At 39.4% G+C, this 27250-nt stretch overlaps 1 protein-coding gene across 1 annotated transcript in view; it reads right to left on the minus strand.

Annotated features, from left to right (window-relative positions):
• Nucleotides 1-27250, minus strand: part of UVRAG (UV radiation resistance associated) — a gene marked incomplete in the record, with an annotated part of 561854 nt that overhangs the window by 408783 nt on the left and 125821 nt on the right. The window contains 2 exon segments of the mRNA XM_053708703.1: nt 21672-21757; nt 21900-21974. Of these exon segments, the coding sequence (XP_053564678.1) occupies nt 21672-21757; nt 21900-21974 (161 nt within the window).

A 27250-nucleotide genomic window follows, 5' to 3' on the forward strand; every position in this document is an offset into this window, starting at 1 on the left:
TGATCTATTCCAACTGACGATGGCCTCAAGGCTGAATTTGTAAAATTGATTTGTAATTTTGAAATTCTTTAGATTAAAACAAAGAATAATTTTGATTATCGTGTTCTTTTAAAAATGTGCTCACAAAATTACCATGAACAGATCCAGAACCTTCAGCCACGTTGTTAAAAACGGTCAAGAAAAGGTTAAAAATGAAATTCTTGGTAAGAAACCATTTGCAAATGTGAGTATTTAGTGCTCTTCCCTTTACAGGAATCTGTCTAAATCTTGTGAGTCTTAAGACAATACTGGGAGCTTTAGTCGAGGAATGCAATGTATTTAAGCCAATGTGTTTAGCAGACAGTCATCTTGTCAAAGACCACTTAGATAACTGTAGTATATAAATCTTGCCTCAAGCATAGTCAACTGGCATTGTTAGGTCCAAATATAACCGATCTAGTAAGCAATTAACAAAAACGAAGTTTTAAAAGTGATAGTAAACCTAACTAATACAATGCCATAAATCGCATCTGTGCCATTAAAAATGATGTGTGTACCTATTCTATTTTTAATCCATCTGTTTAAGGGTTAAATTAGTGCATATAGTAATGCTTCTATTGCAACGTTATGCCAGCCCACTTGGATTCACTTTTTTTTTCTTTTTACGACTATTCTAGTGAACATCCAATCAGCGTGTGTGTCATTTGACAAGTCCAGCCCCTTTAAAGCCCTTAGAAAGCCTATGTAGAGAGAGAATCGGACTGCTCTATACATCACAGTACAGCCGAGGAACATACGATACCAATTAGGATTATAAATCTTTTATTGTAAAATGTATATACGCTTTTAAAAAAATATAAATTGTGGTTTTACTCGCAAACTAATATATTTTTCATTGTAACATTCTTATAGTCTGAAATTTACCATCACTTTAAATGGGTACAGCATTGATTTATTATTAAAGGGATATAAAAGTAAAAATTAAACTTTCATGGTTTAGATACAGCATGTCATTTTACAAGACGTTTCCATTTATGTCTATTATCAATTTGACTTCATTCTCTTGGTATCCTTTGTTGAAAAGTATACCTCGGTAGCCTCAGGAGCAGAAAAGCACTACTGGGAGCTAGCTGCCGAGTGGTGGTTACACATATATAGGTCTTGTTATTAGCACCCAAAAGTGATTTGCTGCTCCGGAGCTGGATTTATCTATGTGTTTAACCCCATTGCATAGCTAAACCGTTATTTGCAAGCAACAGCGCAATAATAATATTAGGGTGTCTTCTTGTACTTTTATAGTCCTTTAAGTATCACCTGGTCATATATACAGGTTAAGGAGACGAGGGCCAATCTGTACCAGGTAGAGCCCAGAATGTGCAGGGAAGCAATCGGTCCTCCCAACCAATAAGAGTTTGTAGTCAGTAAAACATTCTTTGGTCTTCCACGCGGAAACTACCATGATTTATAAAAGAGTTAAGACACAGTTTAGTATTTAAATAGCATTACATTTGGTATTTTACATTGATAAGAATAAAAGGGAATTGCACCTTTTAGCCTAAAAAGCCTCATACTTTGAAGGTGTTGCACCTTTATATTGGTTACATATACAATGGATTTCTGCAATACTATGTAACAACTATCAGATAAAATAGTAGTGACGTACAAACAACAATTCATAGCAAAATATCAATGAATTGCTCTTTAAAAGGACACAGTGCCATCTAGTGGTAAGAGAATATAAGGAAACCACACTAAAAGCACATAGCTTATATGTATGTGCCAGCAAATGGCAGATATTGTCTATTGTACATTTTAAGCAGTGCCCGGATGAGCTTACAATTGTAAAACTCTTGCTTTGAAGCAATGCTAAAGTTTTTTTAATTTGTGGTGCTGGCACTCGGTCTGCTCAACATTGTAAATACCAGTGTATGCTCACTGGTAAAAGGCTTATTAAAGCCTTGTAAAGACAGGTAAAGAAACCAGAAAATTCCCTTAAGGAACAACGAATATTAAAATAAAAATCTATCATATAAAAGAGCATTCAAACGAATATAGCAGTATCAGTTGTGCGCTTCCTATTCATTCTCATTGGCTGTTCCAGGATTTCCTGCTAATAATGATTAAAGGGACAGGAAACAACATAACATGCTCATGATGCACAGTACAATCTTTACAATCTGTAGAATGTAGAGAATATATAAATATATGCTAAATTAGCGATCGCACTGTATTGTATTCAGCTATAATAAATAGACATAGGAATTGTGAGAAATAATTAATTAGCATATAAATAGTGTTCCAATGTAGAGAATATATAAATAAATGATAAAATTAGCGATCAACTATGATGAATAATACTGACATCGGATTTGTGAGATATAATTCCATTGCATATCGATTGTGTTAGAATATGGAGAATATTGGCATACATGATAATATAGCAATCACAATTGATTGTATTTAGCTAGAATGAATAATCATGGCATATGTAAAAAAAATCCTTTGCATACAGATAGTTTTAGAAAGTATAGAATATAGAAATATATGATAATATAGCGATCGGACCATATTGTATTCAGCTATAATGAATAATCATGAAACAGGATATGTAAGAAATGATTCCTTTAAATACAGAATGTTTGAATATGGATTTCTAAAAAATATATCTGTTGCATATAGATTGTGTAAGAATGAAGAGGATATTAAAATAAATAATAATAAAGCTATTGCACTGTATTGTATTGCAATATAAAGAATACATTTTGAATTCTGATTTAAAAAAAATAAATTATTTTCAAAATAATGCTTTACATCAAATAGTGTTTTAAATCTTAGGAAATATAAAAATGTCAAGTGAGTATAGTTGCACAATAAAGCGAACAAATTATCAAATGTGTACACGATCTTAGATATGCAGCTGCTGTCTCGCAATGTATAGTACTCAATGAATATAGTAAATCATTAAATACTATGAGTCTACTGCGATTGGAGCATTCACAGTTGAAATGAACATTGTGAGCGCGCTTTTGAGCAATGTAGAGAGCGGGTGAGACCGTTCAATATGTCAGACTGAGAATGAACATGGAAGTAAGGGTTGGGAGGAGTCGGCAGCAATACGGTACAGAATTTTAAATATAGATCTTATAAAATCAATAGCTATAAAATAAAAAATAAGTTAGCGACTGAATTATTGTACTATTGATAAACGCTTGGGTCAATACCTCAATACACTAAGTTTCAGTCTGGTAGTTCTGAGCATAAGCAAATCTGACTGGCTGTTTATCTAGTCTATCCACTTAAAGGGGCAGTCTAGTCAAAGTTAAACTTTTATGTTTCAGATAAGGCATGCAATTTTAAACAACTTTCCAATTCACTTTTATCATCAAATTTGCTTTGTTCTCTTGGTATTATTTGTTTAAAACTAAACCTAGGTATGCTAATTTCAAAAACCTTGAAGGCCGCCTTTTTTTCAATGCATTTGGCAGTTTTTCACAGCTAGAGGGCATAAGTTCCTGTGTGCTATACAAATAACATTGTGACCACGCCCTAAGAGTTACAAGTGAGAGGGCACTGATTGGTTAAATGCAAGTCTGCAGGTAAGTATGTGCAGGAGAAGCAGTAGGTTGAATGAATCCCTGAACAGTAGAGTCTTTAGGGAGCGCTTGAAGCTTTCAAAACTAGAAGAGAGTCTTGTGGAGCGAGGCAGAGAGTTCCACAAGATGGGAGCCAGTCTGGAGAAGTCCTGTAAACAGGAGTGTGATGAGGTCACCAGAGAGGAGGAGAGTAGGAGATCATGAGCAGAGCGAAGGAGACGGGAGGGAGAGTATCTGGAGACAAGGTCTGAGCTATAGGGGGGAGCAGTGCAGTTGAGGGCTTTGTATGTCAGAGTGAGAATTTTGTGTTTGATCCTAGAGGCAAGAGGAAGCCAGTGAAGGGATTGGCAGAGAGGCGCGGCAGATGAAGAGCGACGTGTAAGGAAGATGAGTCTGGCAGAGGCATTTGTTATGGATTGTAAAGGAGCTAGGCGGCAGGTGGGGAGACCAGAGAGGACAGAGTTGCAGTAGTCGAGTAGGGGAAGGATGAGAGAGTGGATTAAAATCTTAGTTGTTTCTTGTGTAATATATTAATATAACCGTGTTGTTTATGTAAAACTGGGGAATGGTTGATAATGGGATTAACTATTTTTTTAAACAACAATAATTCTGGAGTATACTGTCCCTTTAATACTAAATCAACTTAGGAAGTTTTAGGACATCAGGCTAAATAAGCTTCATGTAGAGACCACAGCCTTCTTGTAGGGATGTGACAAGTAGTAATAGACACTGCACAAATGAAGATTTAAAAAAAAAATAATAAATGAACAATACATAAATGAATACTACATATTGCAATTATTTATATTAAGTATATAAAACTGCTTAATACTTTTTATTACAGTAATAAAAGTGTTTAATATCTGTTTAATTCTGACACATATCCTATTAAAAATGGTGTCTAATTGGCATCAGGAGTAAAACAAATGGGTACTTATGTTTTGTGATCAGAAACAAATCCCCCCCCTCCCACCACTACAGAAGGACATCGCTGTGAGCTGATAAAACAATGCACTTCTATGGAAGATCCATGAGCAGAACATCCTTGTTCACATTAAGAAAGTACTGGATTAATCAGTGTAATTTTATAGCTTGATAAATAATAGTGTGAACGGTAGGGGGATTACTTTAAGCACCCTTCCTCTACAAACAGTATTCAATAATGTCTCTGAAATACACTGAAATAGTCAATACAATAGCACCACCTAGTGGTACATTACAGGAAAGTACCTATTTTCAAATGCAGTTAATTGATCTTATATGTATCTGTTTTGAGACAATTCAGATTAATGGATCAGAACATTAGCATGGATGAGCTAAAAAGAAATACCATATATATTACCCATTTTACTATAAGGTAGTGCATTTGCAAGAGCAAAACAGACCTCCGCATCCTCACCACAAAAAAACTTCAGTCTACACTAACAGGTTATCTCTAAATAAAATCATTATGTTATGTGTGAATAAGCATAAACCTGTGTTGTATATGGCTATGGTCAGTATCCATTCAATAACATTATGGAGAAACCGTAGAGATCAGTAATTAAGCAAAGTATAAATCACATTGAGCATCACAGGCTAGGAGGATGCACTGGTCAACATTATACCTTTCATGATTAAGATTAAAGGGACATAATACTCATATGGTAAAATCACTTGAAACTGATGCAGTATAACTGTAAAAAGCTGACAGGAAAATATCACCTGAGCATCTCTATGTAAAAAAGGAAGATATTTTACCTCACAATTTCCTCAGCTCAGCAGAGTAAGTTCTGTGTAAACTGTTATACTCAGCTGCAGGTAAAAAATTTTTTAAAAAAAATGAAGAAATGAACCGCAGCCAATCAGCATCAGCAGTGCTGAGGTCATGAGCTCTCTTACTATGAACTCATGAGATTTCACTTAACTCTCGTGAGATTTCATAGTAAACTTCCTTAAACTGAATAGGGAAATAACATGAGTTCACGAGGCTCAATCCTTTATCTGTCCCGGGACAGACATACTGATTTGCTGCTTAGAAATCCTTTACAATGGGATGTGGCTACTGAGGAATTTTTGAGGTAAAATATATTTTTTACATAGAGATGTTCAGGTGATATTTTCTAGTCAGCTGTTTACAGCTATACTGCATCACTTTCAAGTGTTTCAACAATTAGGTATAATGGTCCTTTAAGCAAACAAGTATAACAAAATACTAAAATTTACCTCTTTTTACCTTTGTCTTCAGTTATCCCTTTGTTGAAATATAATTTTCTATGAAAGAATACTGAGGTAGGCTTTAATAATGTGCATGTGTCTATATGGTAAGTGTTTGTAACAATGCTAAACCGTATAGTGCTTAAATGGATAAGGAAGTCAAAATTAAACTTACATGATTTAGATAGAGCATGTCATTTTGAGACACTATTTTCAAGTGTGCTTTGTTCTCTTGGTATCTCTTGTTGAAAAAAGAATATGCACATATCCTACACTAGTGGGAGCTATCTGCTGATTGGTGCCTGCACACATTTGTCTCTTGTGATTGGCTAACTAGATGTGTTCCGCTAGCTGCCAGTAGTGCAATGCTGCTCCTTCAGCAAATTTGATAACAGAAGTAAAATCAAAAGGTTTTTAAAATTGTATGTTCTATACAAACCATGAAAGAAAAAGTAAATGTATGCTTTCCTGATAAATTAATTTCTTCTAGGATACGACGAGTCCATGGATTAATCCTTTACTTGTGGGATATTATCCTCCTGCTAACAGGAAGTGGCAAAGAGCACCACAGCAGAGCTGTCTATATAGGCAGAGGTGTTCAAGCTTAAACTTAAAAGCCGTCATATCTGAGTCTGTTTGAGGGAACATCTTTCCTGAATCAGAAAGCTCTCCCTCAGACAGCAATTCCCCTACCCCCAATTCAGAACACTGTGAGGGTACATCGGAGATGGCTAATAAAGCGTCAGAGGGCTCAGCATTTACTCTCATACCGGACCTACTGCGCTTCCCCTGCAAACCAGGCAGTTTAGATAATACCTCTGTGAGGGTAGTAGACATAACTGCGGCCATATCTTGCAGGGTGAAAGAATTAGACGCACTAGAAGTACTTGGCATCTCTTCTGACTGAGAATCATCCTGAGACATACTTTTTATCAGCTAAAATATGTTCTTTGCAATGTAAGGCCCTTTCAGTACATGAGGGACACATTTTAAGTGGGGGTTCCACAATGGCTTCTAAACACATGGAAAATTGGCTTTAATCAATGTCAGACATGTTAAACAGGTTAGTAATGACCACAAACAGGCTTGAAAACACTTTATTTAGTGAAAAAAATAACAATCTGAAAAAACGGTACTGCGCCTTTAAGAGAAAAAAAGCATACAATTTTTCCAAAACTGCTTGAAAACAATAAAATTATCCCAATTTTATGCTAGAAGCATCCCAACTTTGCAGCTAAGTTTGCCCCACAAGGAAAGGAATACTTAACCCTTACCAGAAAAAACAGAATACTATAAAACGTTTATTTCAATAAAAAACACCCCCTGCACCTCCCCACAGCCCTGCTGTGGCGCCTACCTGCCCTCAGGGGTCTGTAAAATCAGATTAAACCTTCGATTTGGCCCAACACTGCTCACAAAGGCCCACCGGAGTTGGAGCTTGCTGCTTGCCTGGGAAAAACAACTGCGCAACTGAGGCGCAAAAATAGGCCCCACCCATCTCACTCGATGTCTCACAGCCTAAAATAACCGCACTAGAGCGGTCTAAAACCTAGCCACGTGAGTTCATATACCCATAAATGAAGCCATGTGTACCCTCTTATCTCAAGATAAAAAACGTCTCTCATAAAAAACGTTATCTGCACTCCCAGTCATGTAAACGTTTGCCCACAAACATTCAAACATCAGTGTCAACCATTTTTTTATAGCCCATATATGCAAGCTCAGTAATACCCCTCTCTATACTTTAGGATTACTGCTTACCCTCTCCCTCATGGGGATACTGTCAGCCAATTCTGAAATAAAGTCTCTACAGAGAAAAAATGACTGAACATACCTCACTGCTTATAGCATGAAAAACGTTCCTCACACTGAAGTTTCTTAAGTACTCCTCAGCCATTCTATGGGAACTGCTCTGGATCTTAGTAACAACTGCTAAGATCATCAGCCTCCAGGCAGAAGTCTTCATCCATCTGCTGCCTGAGGGAAAATAGTACACACCGGTACCATTTAAAATAAAAAACTCTTGCTTGAAGAAAATAAAAACAAACATTTTATCACCTCTTTCACTTTACCGTTCCTATTACTTAGAGTAGGCAAAGAGAATGACTGGGGGTGGGGTCAAGGGAGGAGCTATACAGACAGCTCTGCTGTTGTGCTCTTTGCCACTTCCTGTTAGCAGGAGGATAATATCCCACAAGTAAAGGATGAATCCGTGGACTCGTCTTATCTTACAGAAGAAATTGAAGTTTCCTGTCCCTTTAAGAAATCTGCACACAGCTGACCTATCAGTATGGAAAAGAGCTGATTTTCAATAAGGGACAGAATTAGTAAGTTTTGTTTAAATAAAAAAATAAGATTGCAACTTCTATCTGAATCACAAAAGTTACATTTTGATTTGCACATCTCTTTTATTAAAGTATAGATTAGAGGGCTCCTTGTACTAAACGGCAAGCGGACAAGCTTCTCAACTTGAGAAATTGTATGGGCAGCGGACAAACAGGATCTGCTGCCCGTATGTATCATTACACGCTCATGTGAGGGAGTAAAGCCCGTCCCTTCTCTCACGTGACCAATCATGTGAGAGAATGGACTGTCAATCACCCTAATGACCGCTGCTTCTTACGCACGTGCAAACCTACCCTGCATGGCACTGAACACAATTTTTTTCTTTTGTGATTCAGATAGAGCATGCAATTTTAAGCAACTTTCAAATTTACTCCTATTATCATTTTTTCTTCGTTCTCTTGCTATCTTTATTTGAAAAAGGAGGCATCTAAGCTTTTTTTTTTCGTTCAGAACTCTGGACAACACTTTTATTGTTGGATGAATTTATCCACCAATCAGCTAGGACAACCTAGGTTGTTCACCAAAAACGGGCCAGCATCTAAATTTACATTCTTGCATTTCAAATAAAGATACCAAGAGAATTAAGAAAATTTGATAATAGGAGTAAATTAGAAAGTTGCTTAAAATTTCATGCTCTGAGGGTCGGAGCTAACAGCTACACGGACCAGACGCACATTCAGAGGGCTCCTAGGCCGAAAATATTATTAGGGCATTAAAGTCTACATTTGCTAGGTATTTGTTGATTAATTTAATAGAGACTTGGCACAGACTATATTAAAGAGCAACCCGACAAACACCAAGTTCTGATAACAGCACTTGTGAGAACAAGGATCTTTGCAGACAGACGGGCGCCATCTCACTAATAGAACTCCGGAGGGTCGGGGCTCCATTCCGGAGTTAATGCTCAAAGACCTGCTGGAAACCTGGTAATCATTGGCGGCACAGGGGATCAAAGTGTTCAACTAAACTCTGCAAAATACAGGGTGAAAGCCCACCTTCACTGACAGATCATCTCAATCTCACGCTACCACCGGGTATAAGGAGAGTACAGAGGAGCCGCCATATTGCCTGATTAGTGCGCAGTATATTACTGTTTGATGCAGCCCTCAAACACACGCTGGTAGCTGCGTTAAGTTATAACAGCCACATAAGTCACTGCTCCTATTCAAACAAATCTCTAAATGGGGTGATAGTACTAGAGCTGTATATAAGACACGTTAAATCACAGCTTTATTGCATTCATACAAACAACGGGTCAGATGGAGTCCAATATTAATGTGACACTTGAAGCCGTGACCCACTTGCTAGATGTGCACTTTGCTAGGCTGATACATTTATGGTCCACTGCATGGGGTGATCTAAGGGCAGTCGCAGTGCAAAGTGGTATCAAACATCCTATGGCCAAAGGAAAAAACAAGACAGAATATGGAGGGGACAGTACACGAGTGCACTTTTTAGATTGAGTGGTACCCTCAAGACATGCCCAAGCTCCGGCTATGATGAGTGCCATATATACCCCCCAAGCAGACTATCCAACTCGAGCAAGCTGTGACAGGAGGAGGAGATGGTGCTTTAGGACCTCAGTGTCTGCTAATTCTACCCGGGAGCAACATGCAAGATCTAGAATTACCTACTGCGCAATATGTAGCGTGGAGTGTTAAAAGGTACAACACAAGTATCACACATGCAGGAAAATTCTTGGACTGGGAACCCCTTACTAGTTCAAACGAACTTCCAGCAGAATCGGAGTGACTTCACTACATACCGAAGGGTTTTGTTAAAGACCGCAATCGATGGCAAGCAGGATCTGGGATTCTTTGCTGCACAGGCTGTTTCATGGAGCAGAGAAGCTAAGGCACAAGTTTCTCACCCTTGCAAGGATTCCCGGTATGATAGTTTTGTTACTGCCCAAAGGAACATTCAGCATTATGGATACTCTTCCACTGCATACCATTGGACTCTGGTTAAGCTTGGAATCGGGTGAGCTGAGTGTACTGAGTCTGATATACATCTATGCCCATAGCGCATCATGATCCCTTCAAATGACATTACAACTGGTTCCAAATTTTTATTTCATACTTCTTTTCCTCTCGGAGTGAAGTTTAGCAATGTACAGCAACTAACTTTTCTGTTTTATTTTTATTTTTTTCTGTATCATCAGCGCCTGTTCTAAGATACTTTTCTGCAGCAGAGGGTTCAATAACTCGGGACTCATAGCTGGACATTTCTGAGTGAACTCTTGTTTTTGTTTACTTGCAGTGACATAGCTATTCTCTCACACTGGTTCTGTTTTATATATTACTAGGTCTGTGAGGGGTCATTATCTATACATGTTCTCTGTTTTTGTTTACTTGCAGTGACATAGCTATTCTCTCACACTGGTTCTGTTTTATATATTACTAGGTCTGTGAGGGGTCATTATCTATACATGTTCTCTGTTTGTGTTTACTTGCAGTGACATAGCTATTCTCTCACACTGGTTCTGTTTTATATATTACTAGGTCTGTGAGGGGTCATTATCTATACATGTTCTCTGTTTTTGTTTACTTGCAGTGACATAGCTATTCTCTCACACTGGTTCTGTTTTATATATTACTAGGTCTGTGAGGGGTCATTATCTATACATGTTCTCTGTTTGTGTTTAGAATTAGCTTTTGCCAGTATATTAGAATCTTTCTGCAGCTTAATACCTATGCATTGTTGTCGGCATGCTGCTTGGGTACAGGGCCCATGCTCGGGTAGCATGATTTGGTACTGAACTGATGTCCATTAATAGCTGGTTTGCAGTAACTAAGTATCCAACCGTACTTTTGGGAACATATTCATATTTTGATATATAAAGTTAATGTGCATATGAAACAAGTTCTATCTGTGATGTTTAGTGAAATTCTAACACTATGCTTCTCTCTACTAGAATATGGCTGGGATACGTAGGGCAGGGATTGCGTATCTAATTTTATGCTAGATAGTCCGTAATTAGAGTTTTTTTCTAAGGATGTCTAAGATATCTTTTCAAATTTCTTAAGACACAGTGCGGGGATTATAAAATATTTTATTGGGTGACAAACTGTAGATTCTCACTTTCACCACTAGGGGGGAGGCAAGGATTAGTTGAAGTCAGTTCTCTATAGCAGACGTAATTTAGCTATGCCTGTTCATGAGCTGTATATATTAAGCCATCAATTCTCTTCTAGGTTTGCAAGCTATTCTATATATGTGGATGAAATATCTCTGTTTATTGGTTACATTTAGTTAAATTGCTCATATGTGTCTAGAGATTGGAGAAGGCTCTGGTTTAGGATCCTTATTTAAATTCATTTTGCCCTTCTGTATCTATGGCTCCTCTAAATTTGGCTTCACCCCCCCCCCCCTCCCCTACTATGACATTAATTAATGCTTCAAGTATCCCATCATATGTTCTATCTCAGAGTCCGGAACCTGCTCTATTTTCATTATTTCACTTTACACCATATTGTTAGTTGTTTTAGTTTAGTATATCCCTACAGGTTTTTTCTGGAGAACGCTAGACTGTTTTATGTGATACATTGCCCTAAAAGGAAAAAGGGAGAAAAAACAGAATTTATGTTTACCTGATAAATTACTTTCTCCAACGGTGTGTCCGGTCCACGGCGTCATCCTTACTTGTGGGATATTCTCTTCCCCAACAGGAAATGGCAAAGAGCCCAGCAAAGCTGGTCACATGATCCCTCCTAGGCTCCGCCTACCCCAGTCATTCGACCGACGTTAAGGAGGAATAATTGCATAGGAGAAACCATATGGTACCGTGGTGACTGTAGTTAAAGAAAATAAATTATCAGACCTGATTAAAAAACCAGGGCGGGCCGTGGACCGGACACACCGTTGGAGAAAGTAATTTATCAGGTAAACATAAATTCTGTTTTCTCCAACATAGGTGTGTCCGGTCCACAGCGTCATCCTTACTTGTGGGAACCAATACCAAAGCTTTAGGACACGGATGATGGGAGGGAGCAAATCAGGTCACCTAGATGGAAGGCACCACGGCTTGCAAAACCTTTCTCCCAAAAATAGCCTCAGAAGAAGCAAAAGTATCAAACTTGTAAAATTTGGTAAAAGTGTGCAGTGAAGACCAAGTCGCTGCCCTACATATCTGATCAACAGAAGCCTCGTTCTTGAAGGCCCATGTGGAAGCCACAGCCCTAGTGGAATGAGCTGTGATTCTTTCGGGAGGCTGCCGTCCGGCAGTCTCGTAAGCCAATCTGATGATGCTTTTAATCCAAAAAGAGAGAGAGGTAGAAGTTGCTTTTTGACCCCTCCTTTTACCGGAATAAACAACAAACAAGGAAGATGTTTGTCTAAAATCCTTTGTAGCATCTAAATAGAATTTTAGAGCGCGAACAACATCCAAATTGTGCAACAAACGTTCCTTCTTCGAAACTGGTTTCGGACCTCTAGGAACTTGTCCATTTTACATAGTTTCTCTGGGATGACCAACTTGTCACAATCATCCAGAGTGGATAATACCTCCTTAAGCAGAATGCGGAGATGTTCCAACTTAAATTTAAACGTAATCACATCAGGTTCAGCTTGTTGAGAAATGTTCCCTGAATCAGTAATTTCTCCCTCAGACAAAACCTCCCTGGCCCCATCAGACTGGTTTAGGGGCCCTTCAGAACCATTATTATCAGCGTTGTCATGCTCTTCAGTATCTAAAACAGAGCAGTCGCGCTTACGCTGATAAGTGTGCATTTTGGCTAAAATGTTTTTGACAGAATTATCCATTACAGCCGTTAATTGTTGCATAGTAAGGAGTATTGGCGCGCTAGATGTACTAGGGGCCTCCTGAGTGGGCAAGACTCGTGTAGACGAAGGAGGGAATGATGCAGTACCATGCTTACTCCCCTCACTTGAGGAATCATCTTGGGCATCATTGTCATTGTCACATAAATCACATTTATTTAAATGAGAAGGAACTCTGGCTTCCCCACATTCAGAACACAGTCTATCTGGTAGTTCAGACATGTTAAACAGGCATAAACTTGATAACAAAGTACAAAAAACGTTTTAAAATAAAACCGTTACTGTCACTTTAAATTTTAAACTGAACACACTTTATTACTGCAATTGCGAAAAAATATGAAGGAATTGTTCAAAATTCACCAAAATTTCACCACAGTGTCTTAAAGCCTTAAAAGTATTGCACACCAAATTTGGAAGCTTTAACCCTTAAAATAACGGAACCGGAGCCGTTTTTAACTTTAACCCCTTTACAGTCCCTGGTATCTGCTTTGCTGAGACCCAACCAAGCCCAAAGGGGAATACGATACCAAATGACGTCTTTTCTATGTATCAGAGCTCCTCACACATGCGACTGCATGACATGCCTCTCAAAAACAAGTGCGCAACACCGGCGCGAAAATGAGGCTCTGCCTATGATTTGGGAAAGCCCCTAAGAATAAGGTGTCTAAAACAGTGCCTGCCGATATAATCTTATCAAAATACCCAGATTAAATGATTCCTCAAGGCTAAATATGTGTTAATAATGAATCGATTTAGCCCAGAAAAAGTCTACAGTCTTAATAAGCCCTTGTGAAGCCCTTATTTACTATCTTAATAAACATGGCTTACCGGATCCCATAGGGAAAATGACAGCTTCCAGCATTACATCGTCTTGTTAGAATGTGTCATACCTCAAGCAGCAAGAGACTGCTCACTGTTCCCCCAACTGAAGTTAATTCCTCTCAACAGTCCTGTGTGGAACAGCCATGGATTTTAGTAACGGTTGCTAAAATCATTTTCCTCATACAAACAGAAATCTTCATCTCTTTTCTGTTTCTGAGTAAATAGTACATACCAGCACTATTTTAAAATAACAAACTCTTGATTGAATAATAAAAACTACAGTTAAACACTAAAAAACTCTAAGCCATCTCCGTGGAGATGTTGCCTGTACAACGGCAAAGAGAATGACTGAGGTAGGCGGAGCCTAGGAGGGATCATGTGAAAAAAGGAAAAAAAAAGGCCTTCTAAGCTGTATGTTTTACTTATTATAGTCAACCTACCACCTCCCCCCCCCCCATAATGAGCCTCCTAATTTAGGAGGTTTATCTATGCGGCTTATCTCTTATGTGCCACAACCTTATTACTGTTCTTACCAATAACCCTTGCAGCCCATCATGATGTTACCCTTGTTTTTTTATATCTACCGTTGCAGGATTGCCTGAGTATCCAGTGCAATATACCTATATATCTTACCATATCCTTTACATAGTAAATAGATATTCTCACTTTTGCTATTATTTAAAAACATAATTTATGCTTACCTGATAAATTCCTTTCTTCTGTTGTGTGATCAGTCCACGGGTCATCATTACTTCTGGGATATAACTCCTCCCCAACAGGAAATGCAAGAGGATTCACCCAGCAGAGCTGCATATAGCTCCTCCCCTCTACGTCAGTCCCAGTCATTCGACCAAGAATCAACGAGAAAGGAGTAACCAAGGGTGAAGTGGTGACTGGAGTATAATTTAAAAAATATTTACCTGCCTTAAAACAGGGCGGGCCGTGGACTGATCACACAACAGAAGAAAGGAATTTATCAGGTAAGCATAAATTATGTTTTCTTCTGTTATGTGTGATCAGTCCACGGGTCATCATTACTTCTGGGATACCAATACCAAAGCAAAAGTACACGGATGACGGGAGGGATAGGCAGGCTCATTATACAGAAGGAACCACTGCCTGAAGAACCTTTCTCCCAAAAATAGCCTCCGAAGAAGCAAAAGTGTCAAATTTGTAAAATTTGGAAAAAGTATGAAGCGAAGACCAAGTTGCAGCCTTGCAAATCTGTTCAACAGAGGCCTCATTCTTAAAGGCCCAAGTGGAAGCCACAGCTCTAGTGGAGTGGGCTGTAATTCTTTCAGGAGGCTGCTGTCCAGCAGTCTCATAGGCTAAACGTATTATGCTACGAAGCCAAAAAGAGAGAGAGGTAGCAGAAGCTTTTTGACCTCTCCTCTGTCCAGAATAAACGACAAACAGGGAAGAAGTTTGGCGAAAATCTTTAGTTGCCTGCAAGTAGAACTTGAGGGCACGAACTACATCCAGATTGTGTAGAAGACGTTCCTTCTTTGAAGAAGGATTTGGACACAAGGATGGAACAACAATCTCTTGATTGATATTCCTGTTAGTGACTACCTTAGGTAAGAACCCAGGTTTAGTACGCAGAACTACCTTGTCTGAGTGAAAAATCAGATAAGGAGAATCACAATGTAAGGCTGATAACTCAGAGACTCTTCGAGCCGAGGAAATAGCCATTAAAAACAGAACTTTCCAAGATAACAATTTTATATCAATGGAATGAAGGGGTTCAAACGGAACACCTTGTAAAACGTTAAGAACTAAGTTTAAACTCCATGGCGGAGCAACAGCTTTAAACACAGGCTTGATCCTAGCTAAAGCCTGACAAAAAGCCTGGACGTCTGGATTTTCTGACAGACGCCTGTGTAACAAGATGGACAGAGCTGAAATCTGTCCCTTTAATGAACTAGCTGATAAACCCTTTTCTAAACCTTCTTGAAGAAAAGACAATATCCTAGCGATCCTAACCTTACTCCAGGAGTAACCTTTGGATTCGCACCAGTATAGGTATTTACGCCATATTTTATGGTAAATCCTTCTGGTAACAGGCTTCCTAGCCTGTATCAGGGTATCAATAACCGACTCAGAAAAACCACGTTTTGATAAAATCAAGCGTTCAATTTCCAAGCAGTCAGCTTCAGAGAATTTAGATTTTGATGTCTGAATGGACCCTGTATCAGAAGGTCCTGTCTTAGAGGTAGAGACCAAGGCGGACAGGATGACATGTCCACTAGATCTGCATACCAAGTCCTGCGTGGCCATGCAGGCGCTATTAGAATCACTGATGCTCTCTCCTGTTTGATTTTGGCAATCAATCGAGGAAGCAGCGGGAGGGGTGGAAACACATAAGCCATCCCGAAGTTCCAAGGTGCTGTCAAAGCATCTATCAGAACCGCTCCCGGATCCCTGGATCTGGACCCGTAGTGAGGAAGTTTGGCGTTCTGGCGAGACGCCATGAGATCTATCTCTGGTTTGCCCCAACGTCGAAGTATTTGGGCAAAGACCTCCGGATGAAGTTCCCACTCCCCCGGATGAAAAGTCTGTCGACTCAAGAAATCCGCCTCCCAGTTCTCCACTCCCGGGATGTGGATTGCTGACAAGTGGCAAGAGTGAGACTCTGCCCAGCGAATTATCTTTGATACTTCCATCATTGCTAGGGAGCTTCTTGTCCCTCCCTGATGGTTGATGTAAGCTACAGTCGTGATGTTGTCCGACTGAAACCTGATGAACCCCCGAGTTGTTAATTGGGGCCAAGCCAGAAGGGCATTGAGAACTGCTCTCAATTCCAGAATGTTTATTGGAAGGAGACTCTCCTCCTGATTCCATAGTCCCTGAGCCTTCAGAGAATTCCAGACAGCGCCCCAACCTAGTAGGCTGGCGTCTGTTGTTACAATTGTCCAGTCTGGCCTGCTGAATGGCATCCCCCTGGACAGGTGTGGCCGATAAAGCCACCATAGAAGAGAATTTCTGGTCTCTTGATTCAGATTCAGAGTAGGGGACAAATCTGAGTAATCCCCATTCCACTGACTTAGCATGCACAATTGCAGCGGTCTGAGGTGTAGGCGTGCAAAAGGTACTATGTCCATTGCCGCTACCATTAAGCCGATCACCTCCATGCATTGAGCTACTGACGGGTGTTGAATGGAATGAAGGACACGGCATGCATTTTGAAGCTTTGTTAACCTGTCTTCTGTCAGGTAAATCTTCATTTCTACAGAATCTATAAGAGTCCCCAAGAATGGAACTCTTGTGAGAGGAAAAAGAGAACTCTTCTTTTCGTTCACTTTCCATCCATGCGACCTTAGAAATGCCAGAACTAACTCTGTATGAGACTTGGCAGTCTGAAAGCTTGAAGCTTGTATTAGAATGTCGTCTAGGTACGGAGCTACCGAAATCCCTCGCGGTCTTAGTACCGCCAGAAGGGCACCCAGAACCTTTGTGAAGATTCTTGGAGCCGTAGCCAATCCGAATGGAAGAGCTACAAACTGGTAGTGCCTGTCTAAGAAGGCAAACCTTAGATACCGGTGATGATCTTTGTGGATCGGTATGTGAAGGTAAGCATCTTTTAAATCCACTGTGGTCATGTACTGACCCTTTTGGATCATGGGTAAGATTGTCCGAATAGTTTCCATTTTGAAGGATGGAACTCTTAGGAATTTGTTTAGAATCTTTAAATCTAAGATTGGCCTGAAAGTTCCCTCTTTTTTGGGAACCACAAACAGGTTTGAGTAGAACCCTTGTCCTTGTTCCGACCGCGGAACCGGATGGATCACTCCCATTAATAACAGATCTTGTACACAGCGTAGAAACGCCTCTTTCTTTATCTGGTTTGTTGACAACCTTGACAGATGAAATCTCCCTCTTGGGGGAGATAATTTGAAGTCTAGAAGGTATCCCTGAGATATGATCTCTAGTGCCCAGGGATCCTGAACATCTCTTGCCCAGGCCTGGGCGAAGAGAGAAAGTCTGCCCCCCACTAGATCCGGTCCCGGATCGGGGGCTCTCGATTCATGCTGTCTTTGGGGCAGCAGCAGGTTTCCTGGCCTGCTTGCTCTTGTTCCAGGACTGGTTAGGCTTCCAGCCTTGCCTGTAACGAGCAACAGCTCCCTCCTGTTTTGGTGCAGTGGAGGTTGATGCTGCTCCTGTTTTGAAATTCCGAAAGGGACGAAAATTAGACTGTCTAGCCTTAGCTTTGGCTTTGTCTTGAGGTAGGGCGTGGCCCTTACCTCCTGTAATGTCAGCGATAATTTCTTTCAAACCGGGCCCAAATAAAGACTGCCCCTATATTAAGTAATTTGGACTTAGAAGTAACATCGGCTGACCAGGATTTTAGCCACAGCGCCCTACGTGCCTGTATGGCGAATCCTGAGTTCTTAGCCGTAAGTTTGGTTAAATGTACTACGGCCTCCGAAATGAAAGAATTAGCTAGTTTAAGGACTCTAAGCCTGTCCGTAATGTCGTCTAGCGTAGATGAACTAAGGTTCTCTTCCAGAGACTCAATCCAAAATGCTGCCGCAGCCGTAATCGGCGCGATACATGCAAGGGGTTGCAATATAAAACCTTGTTGAACAAACATTTTCTTAAGGTAACCCTCTAATTTTTTATCCATTGGATCTGAAAAAGCACAGCTATCCTCCACCGGGATAGTGGTACGCTTAGCTAAAGTAGAAACTGCTCCCTCCACCTTAGGGACCGTTTGCCATAAGTCCCGAGTGGTGGCGTCTATTGGAAACATCTTTCTAAATATTGGAGGGGGTGAGAACGGCACACCGGGTCTATCCCACTCCTTAGTAACAATTTCAGTTAGTCTCTTAGGTATAGGAAAAACGTCAGTACTCGCCGGTACCGCAAAGTATTTATCCAACCTACACAGTTTCTCTGGTATTGCAACGGTGTTACAATCATTAAGAGATGCTAAGACCTCCCCTAGTAATACACGGAGGTTTTCCAATTTAAATTTAAAATTTGAAATATCTGAATCCAATCTGTTTGGATCAGAACCGTCACCCACAGAATGAAGCTCTCCGTCCTCATGCTCTGCGAGCTGTGACGCAGTATCAGACATGGCCCTAGTATTGTCAGCGCACTCTGTTCTCACCCCAGAGTGATCACGCTTGCCTCTTAGTTCTGGTAATTTAGACAAAACTTCAGTCATAACAGTAGCCATATCTTGTAATGTTATCTGTAATGGCCGCCCAGATGTACTAGGCGCCATAATATCACGCACCTCCCGAGCGGGAGATGCAGGTACTGCCGCGTGAGGCGAGTTAGTCGGCATAACTCTCCCCTCGCTGTTTGGTGAAATTTGTTCACATTGTACAGATTGACTTTTATTTAAAGTAGCATCAATACAGTTAGTACATAAATTTCTATTGGGCTCCACCTTGGCATTGGAACAAATGACACAGATATCTTCCTCTGAGTCAGACATGTTTAACACACTAGCAAAAAAACTTACAACTTGGTTATAATCTTTTTTAGCAAAAACGTACTGTGCCTCAAAGAGGTACTAAACGATTAAATGACAGTTGAAATAATGAACTGAAAAACAGTTATAGCATCAAACTTTAAAACAACACAACTTTTAGCAAAGGCTTGTTCCCATTAGTAAAATAACACTAATTAAATTTGACATAAAAAATGCAAAGCAACGTTTTTATTCACAGTCACTATAAGAATTCTCACAGCTCTGTTGAGAGAATTTACCTCCCTTCAAAGAAGTTTGAAGACCCCTGAGATCTGTCAGAGATGAACCGGATCATGCAGGAAATATAAAAGTAACTGACTGGAATTTTTTGATGCGTAGCAAAGAGCGCCAAAAACGGCCCCTCCCTCTCCCACACAGCAGTGAAGAGAAACGAAACTGTCACAAATAAAAGTAAAAAAGGCTGCCAAGTGGAAAATAATGCCCAAATATTTATTCACACAGTACCTCAGCAATGTAAACGATTCTACATTCCAGCAAAAACGTTTAACATGATAAATAGTTATTAAAAGGATTAGTGACCTTTAACAGAGTAGTTCCGGTGAAATACCATCCCCAGAATACTGAAGTGTATACATACATGTCATTTTAACGGTATGGCAGGATTTTCTCATCAATTCCATTCAGAAAATAAAAACTGCTACATACCTCAATGCAGATTCATCTGCCCGCTGTCCCCTGATCTGAAGCCTTTACCTCCCTCAGATGGCCGAGAACAGCAATATGATCTTAACAACTCCGGATAAAATCATAGTAAAAAAACTCTGGCAGATTCTTCCTCAAACTCTGCCAGAGAAGTAATAACACGCTCCGGTGCTATTGTAAAATAACAAACTTTTGATTGAAGTCATAAAAACTAAGTATAATCACCATAGTCCTCTCACACATCCTATCTAGTCGTTGGGTGCAAGAGAATGACTGGGACTGACGTAGAGGGGAGGAGCTATATGCAGCTCTGCTGGGTGAATCCTCTTGCATTTCCTGTTGGGGAGGAGTTATATCCCAGAAGTAATGATGACCCGTGGACTGATCACACATAACAGAAGAAATACCAATTGCTAAACTACTTTAAGCTTACAGGTCCAAAAGTGATCATTTCATTTGCTAATCTTAGCTCATGTTAAAAATAAAAAAGAGATTCCAATCTTCTCTATCAGATTATTCATATTGGGAAGTTTAACTTTTTATTTACAGAGAAGCTGTTAACTTGGAATGTACCAGTTATGTTTGATTCAATTATATATTTCATATAAGCTGTATTGTTCTCACACAACCTCAAGAAAAGTGTATTTAAAAAAAAAATTTTTAAAAAAAAATAAAAATTGCATGCTCTATCTGAATCACAAAAGAAAATTGGGTTCAGTGTCCCTTTAAGACTGAGTTTTCTACCCATTACCCTGTAAATATGTATGGTATGAAGTGGGAGTGCACACACACACATACATACACACATACAATGTACGTACATACATACCTAACACACAAACAAACCTCCAGTCTCCCATTCTTCAGGGATTCATTTACAGCTCTAACAATGTGAAATCCTGCGTTTTCAGGCTAAATTATGTCAAGAGTGTAAAAAATAAAGAATGAATGTATACTGCAAAGTTGATTCATTTTGCATAACTAAACACTATAAAAATATTAATCTCAAGATTACTGTTCCTTTATATATCGTCTCCACTGCTTCTGTTTGCTATATACAAATCACACAAGGACACACGGACAAGCAAAACCACTGCTCTGGTTACAGAATCTCTCTATGACTGAGAACAGGTATCTTGATAAAAAAGAGAGACAGGACCCCAAGCAAAGAAAGATGGAAAACCCAGCCATACTTTCATTACTAACCTTCAAGCTTATCCTCCCATCAAGCCACAACATAAATATTGCCGTGTCCGCTCTAAATAATAATATGCACCAGTATGTTTGAATGTGTATAGTTTCTTACGTCTATTATAAATGATCTTTTTATTCTAAAGAGCTAGCTTCTTTAAAATCTAGGGAGGTAAAAAGCAACTAATTATCCCCCAAAAAGTCCATATATGGCTCCTGCATCCTAAAGTGAGCACTAGTGGGTTAAACGGAGGAAGATAAATAGAGACCTAGTGCTTGTGGTATGCAAGGTAGACCTAGTGTAAGTGGGGTATGCGGGGGTAGACCTAGTGCATGTGTTATACAGAGTAGACGTGATTTAAAACAAAAAGCATAAATGACAAGATGCCTGATGAAATAGCGAGTTTTGCTGTAGAGAAGAATGTTGCATATGTATTGAGTTTGATCTTATACTCCTCATTAGTGTCAGCACTTTATCTTATACTTGTGTTTTTAAATAAATTTGTTACAATTTTATATTACAAATTTACTACTATAGGAAAGTGTTTTTTTCTATTAGGAATTAAGCGCCCCCTAGCTTTTGACTATTGCATTGTGATATTTAAATGACATATTCCTACCTGAGTAAAGAGAAGACCCCATAAGAGTTGCGCACAGCACTCTGGTCCACTTGCAGATGGCTGTTCCCTTGGCAGTCTGAGTTGTTCTGAAAGACCAAGTGTAATATGAAAATGACCTTATTTACCAAATGAATATTCTCCTTTCCAAAATGTAGCCCAGTGCAAACCCTGGCCTAAAATATGTATCAGACTGATCAAATACCCAACCATACAATGAGAAGCATTTACCTTACTTACAAATGAAGCACCATAAAATCCATCATTAAGGCCAAAAATGATCTCGTTTGGGTTACAAGCATGAATCTGAAATAGAAAGAAGAAAATGTAAAATAAATGGATATTAAGAGTATAATGTCAAAACGCCCACAGATAAATTACTTGACATACAGTGGTCACTTCTCTATAGGAAACTATTTTATACAAATAATTCCTAATTAAAAGGTAAAATGTGTTTTATCAGTAAACAAAATGTAAAAAGTCAGTGTTCACCCCAGGACCTATATAATGTGCGCACCACCTTGCTGTTTCATCTGATTAACCAGCTAAAATGTCAGACAATGCTTTCCAATGTTTGTCACACAAAGTATCATTAAAGGGACAGTCTAGACAAAATTAAACTTTCACAATTGAGATAGGGTATGTAATTTTAAACAACTTTCCGATTTACTTTTATCAAATTTGCTTTGTTCTCTTGGTATTCTTAGTTGAAAGCTATACCTAGGTATATGCTAATCACTAATGCCGCCTCGAATCTCAATGCATTTGACAGCTTCTCACAGCTAGAGGGTGTTGGGTTCATGTGTACCATATAGATAACATTGTGCTCACGCCCATGGAGTTACTTATGAGAGGGCACTGATTGGCTAAACTGCAAGTCTGTCAAAAGAACTGAAATAAGGGGGCAGTCTGCAGAGGCTTAGATATAAGGTAATTATAACTGTGCTGGTTATGCAAAACTGGGGAATGGGTAATAAAGGGATTATCCAACTGTTTAAATAATAATTCTGGAGTAGTGTGTCCCTTTAAATTAATTTATATTAAATTATGTAATTGATTTGTGCTTTGGATAAATTAAGTAACATTTATAAATAGAAAATGCTATAATTTTCCACAGTATTACACTGCCCCCCACCAGCTACTTAATAATGCCACCCACTAAGCAAAATTTAATTTGGAGAAGACTGAAAAAAGACCGTATAACACACGATTAAAAGGAAGTATGAAATAAAAAAATTCTCCTTCACGATTCAGATAGAACATGTGATTTTAATCAACTTTCTAATTTACTTCAATTATCAATTTTTCTTTGTTTTCTTGGTATCTTTTGTAGAAATTCAGGGATGTATGCTTAGGAGCCGACCCATTTCTGGGGCACTATACGGCAGCACAAATGTTACCCATTTACAAGAGCACTAGATGGCAGCGCTATTTCCTGACATGTAGTGCTGCATACCCAGGTATCTCTTTAACACAGAATTTCATAGGAACGAAGCAAATTTGATAACAGAAGTCAATTGGAAACTTTTCTAAAATGGTATAATCTGTCTGAATCACAAAATATTTTTTGGGGGGGGTTTCATATCCCTTTAATGTTTGCATGCATCTAGTCAGAAGTATTTGACTAGCAAGTGTCATGTGCTAGAACTGATGTGCGCATTAGTCTTACTAAATCCGTATAAAGTGCTTAAAGGAACATTCCAGTCAATATTTAAATGCACATAGATGAATTAAATCTGTGAATAGAAACATATTTGCAATATAAATGTATTGGCAAAAATGCTTCTAGTAAAAGTTATCACTGTTTTAGTGTTAGCATTTTTTTCTGCACGTGCACGTGAAGCATAGCTAGATATTCTCACAGCACCAGCAATTTAAATACTGCAGCTGTTTATAGCACATTTGAGGCCTGTATCATGTTAGCACTTAAAGTGAGTCATTGCCAGATGTTAAAAGCACCTTAGACTCTCTGTGCTGTGTATAAAATGCTGGTGCACAGTGCCTACTTAAATACACTATAGCTTTTATTAGAAGCAGTTTTGCTAGTGCATGTACATTACAGAAATGCTTCTGTTCAAAACTGAAATTCATCCATGTAAAGTAATTTTTTGACTGGAATGTCCCTTTAAGGTGCAGTGTGGAACTAATACTTAGTTTATTTGCAATTACTCCAAGCAAAAGTCAATTTTCATTTGGGCAGAAACTCCAACAAGCGCAACATTTGAAGGGACAGGTGTGCACGTGTTCTCCATCTGATAAAGCTGACACTTAACTCATTTAGAGGAACCAATCTAGATTTGAGGCTTAGAACAACTGGACTTCATACCGTCATTGTGTAAACAACATGTTTATTGTTTGACTTTAGTACAAATGATAAGGTAACAAATTGCAAATTAGAGAGAGCTGTGCACGGTTATGCTTGTGTATCCGGCCATGTGCTGGTTTTCAAGACAGAAAAATCCATGATGAAAGAATACTGCAATGTATAATTAAAGGGACATAATAACCAAGTTTTTTCTTTCATTATTCAGAAAGAGAAAACTATTTTTTAAAAGCTTCCAATTTACTTATTTTATCAAATTTGCTTTGTTCTCATGTTATTCATTGTTGAAGAGATATCTAGATAGGGGTATTGTGCACATGCATGAAGCACTACATGACAGGAAATGGTGCTGCCATGTAGTGCTCTTGCTAATGTATAACATTGTTGAAAACTGCACATGCACGCTCCTGAACCTTAAAGAGACATTAAAGTAAAAAATTAAACTTTCATAACTCGTGATCGGAGCATGCTATTTTAACAAAACTTTCCAATTTACTTCAATTATATGATTTGCTATATTCTCTTGGTATCCTTAGTTGAAAAAGCATTCATAGGAAGGCTCAGGAGCAGCAATACACTACTGGGAGCTGGCTGACAATGGAGGCAGCATCTATATGCTGCTTCACATTGGCTCTGCTAGCTCCAATTAGTGTATAGCTGCTCCTTAAAAAGGATACCGAGAGTATAGCAAACGGTTATAAAAGCTGTACTAAATGATACCGAGAGTATAGCAAACGGTTATAAAAGCCGTACAAAAGGATACCGAGAGTATAGCAAACGGTTATAAAAGCTGTACTAAACGATACCGAGAGTATAGCAAACTGTTATAAAAGCTGTACTAAACGATACCGAGAGTATAGCAAACTGTTATAAAAGCTGTACTAAATGATACCGAGAGTATAGCAAACTGTTATAAAAGCTGTACTAAATGATACCGAGAGTATAGCAAACTGTTATAAAAGCTGTACTAAATGATACCGAGAGTATAGCAAACGGTTATAAAAACATAATTTATGCTTACCTGATAAATTTATTTCTCTTGTAGTGTGTTCAGTCCATGGGTCATCCATTACTTATGGGATATATTCTCCTTCCCAACAGGAAGTTGCAAGAGGATCACCCAAGCAGAGCTGCTATATAGCTCCTCCCCTCACATGTCATATCCAGTCATTCGACCGAAACAAGACGAGAAAGGAGAAACTATAAGGTGCAGTGGTGACTGGAGTTATAATTTTAAAATTTAGAACCTGCCTGAAAAAGACAGGGCGGGCCGTGGACTGAACACACTACAAGAGAAATAAATTTATCAGGTAAGCATAAATTATGTTTTCTCTTGTTAAGTGTGTTCAGTCCACGGGTCATCCATTACTTATGGGATACCAATACCAAAGCTAAGTACACGGATGATGGGAGGGACAAGGCAGGAACATTAAACAGAAGGAACCACTGCCTGTAGAACCTTTCTCCCAAAACCAGCCTCCGAAGAAGCGAAAGTGTCAAATTTGTAAAATTTGGAAAAAGTATGAAGTGAAGACCAAGTTGCAGCCTTGCAAATCTGTTCAACAGAGGCCTCATTCTTAAAGGCCCAGGTGGAAGCCACAGCTCTGGTGGAATGAGCTGTAATTCTTTCAGGAGGCTGCTGTCCAGCAGTCTCATAGGCTAAACGTATTATGCTACGAAGCCAAAAAGAGAGAGAGGTAGCCAAAGCCTTTTGACCTCTCCTCTGTCCAGAGTAAACGACAAACAGAGAAGAAGTTTGTCTAAAATCTTTAGTTGCCTGTAAGTAGAACTTCAGAGCACGGACCACGTCTAGATTATGCAAAAGACGTTCCTTCTTTGAAGAAGGATTAGGACATAATGATGTAACAACAATCTCTTGATTAATATTCCTGTTAGAAACAACCTTAGGTAAAAACCCAGGTTAAGTACGCAGAACTACCTTGTCTGAATGAAAGATCAGATAAGGAGAATCACAATGTAAAACAGATAACTCAGAGACTCTTCGAGCCGAGGAAATAGCCAACAAAAACAAAACTTTCCAAGATAAAAGCTTAATATCAATGGAATGAAGGGGTTCAAACGGAACACCCTGAAGAAATTTAAGAACCAAGTTTAAGCTCCACGGAGGAGCAACAGCTTTAAACACAGGTTTAATTCTAGCCAAAGCCTGACAAAAGGCCTGGACGTCTGGATGCTCTGCCAGACGTTTGTGTAAAAGAATAGACAGAGCTGAAATCTGTCCCTTTAGCGAACTAGCGGATAAACCCTTTTCAAAACCCTCTTGTAGAAAAGCTAATATCCTAGGAATCCTAACCTTACTCCATGAGTAACTCTTGGATTCGCACCAATATAAATATTTACGCCATATCTTATGGTAAATTTTTCTTGTCACAGGTTTCCGAGCCTGTATTAATGTATCAATAACCGAATCCGAAAACCCACGCTTTGATAGAATCAAGCGTTCAATTTCCAGGCAGTCAGCCTCAGAGAAATTAGGTTTGGATGGTTGAAAGGACCCTGAATTAGAAGGTCCTGCCTCAGAGGAAGAAACCATGGCGGACAGGACGACATGTCCACTAGGTCTGCATACCAGGTCCTGCGTGGCCACGCAGGCGCTATCAGAATTACCGATGCCCTCTCCTGTTTGATCCTGGCAATCAGCCGAGGTAGCAACGGAAATGGTGGAAACACATAAGCTATGTTGAAAACCCAAGGCGCTGCTAATGCATCTACCAGCACCGCTCCCGGGTCCCTGGACCTGGATCCGTAACAAGGAAGCTTCGCGTTCTGGCGAGATGCCATGAGATCCAGATCCGGTTTGCCCCAACGACGAATCAGTTGAGCAAATACCTCCGGGTGAAGTTCCCACTCTCCCGGATGAAAAGTCTGGCGACTTAGGAAATCCGCCTCCCAGTTCTCTACGCCTGGGATGTGAATCGCTGACAGGTGGCAAGAGTGAGACTCTGCCCAGCGAATTATCTTCGAGACTTCCAACATCGCTAGGGAACTCCTGGTTCCCCCTTGATGATTGATGTAAGCCACAGTCGTGATATTGTCCGACTGAAATCTGATGAACCTCAGCTTTGCTAACTGAGGCCAAGCAAGAAGAGCATTGAATATTGCTCTTAATTCTAGAATGTTTATAGGGAGGAGTTTCTCCTCCTGAGTCCACGATCCCTGAGCCTTCAGGGAATTCCAGACTGCTCCCCAGCCTAGAAGGCTGGCATCCGTTGTTACAATCGTCCAATCTGGCCTGCGA

The sequence above is a fragment of the Bombina bombina genome, chromosome 3 (assembly GCF_027579735.1).
Source record: "Bombina bombina isolate aBomBom1 chromosome 3, aBomBom1.pri, whole genome shotgun sequence".
Taxonomy (NCBI): Eukaryota; Metazoa; Chordata; class Amphibia; order Anura; family Bombinatoridae; genus Bombina; species Bombina bombina.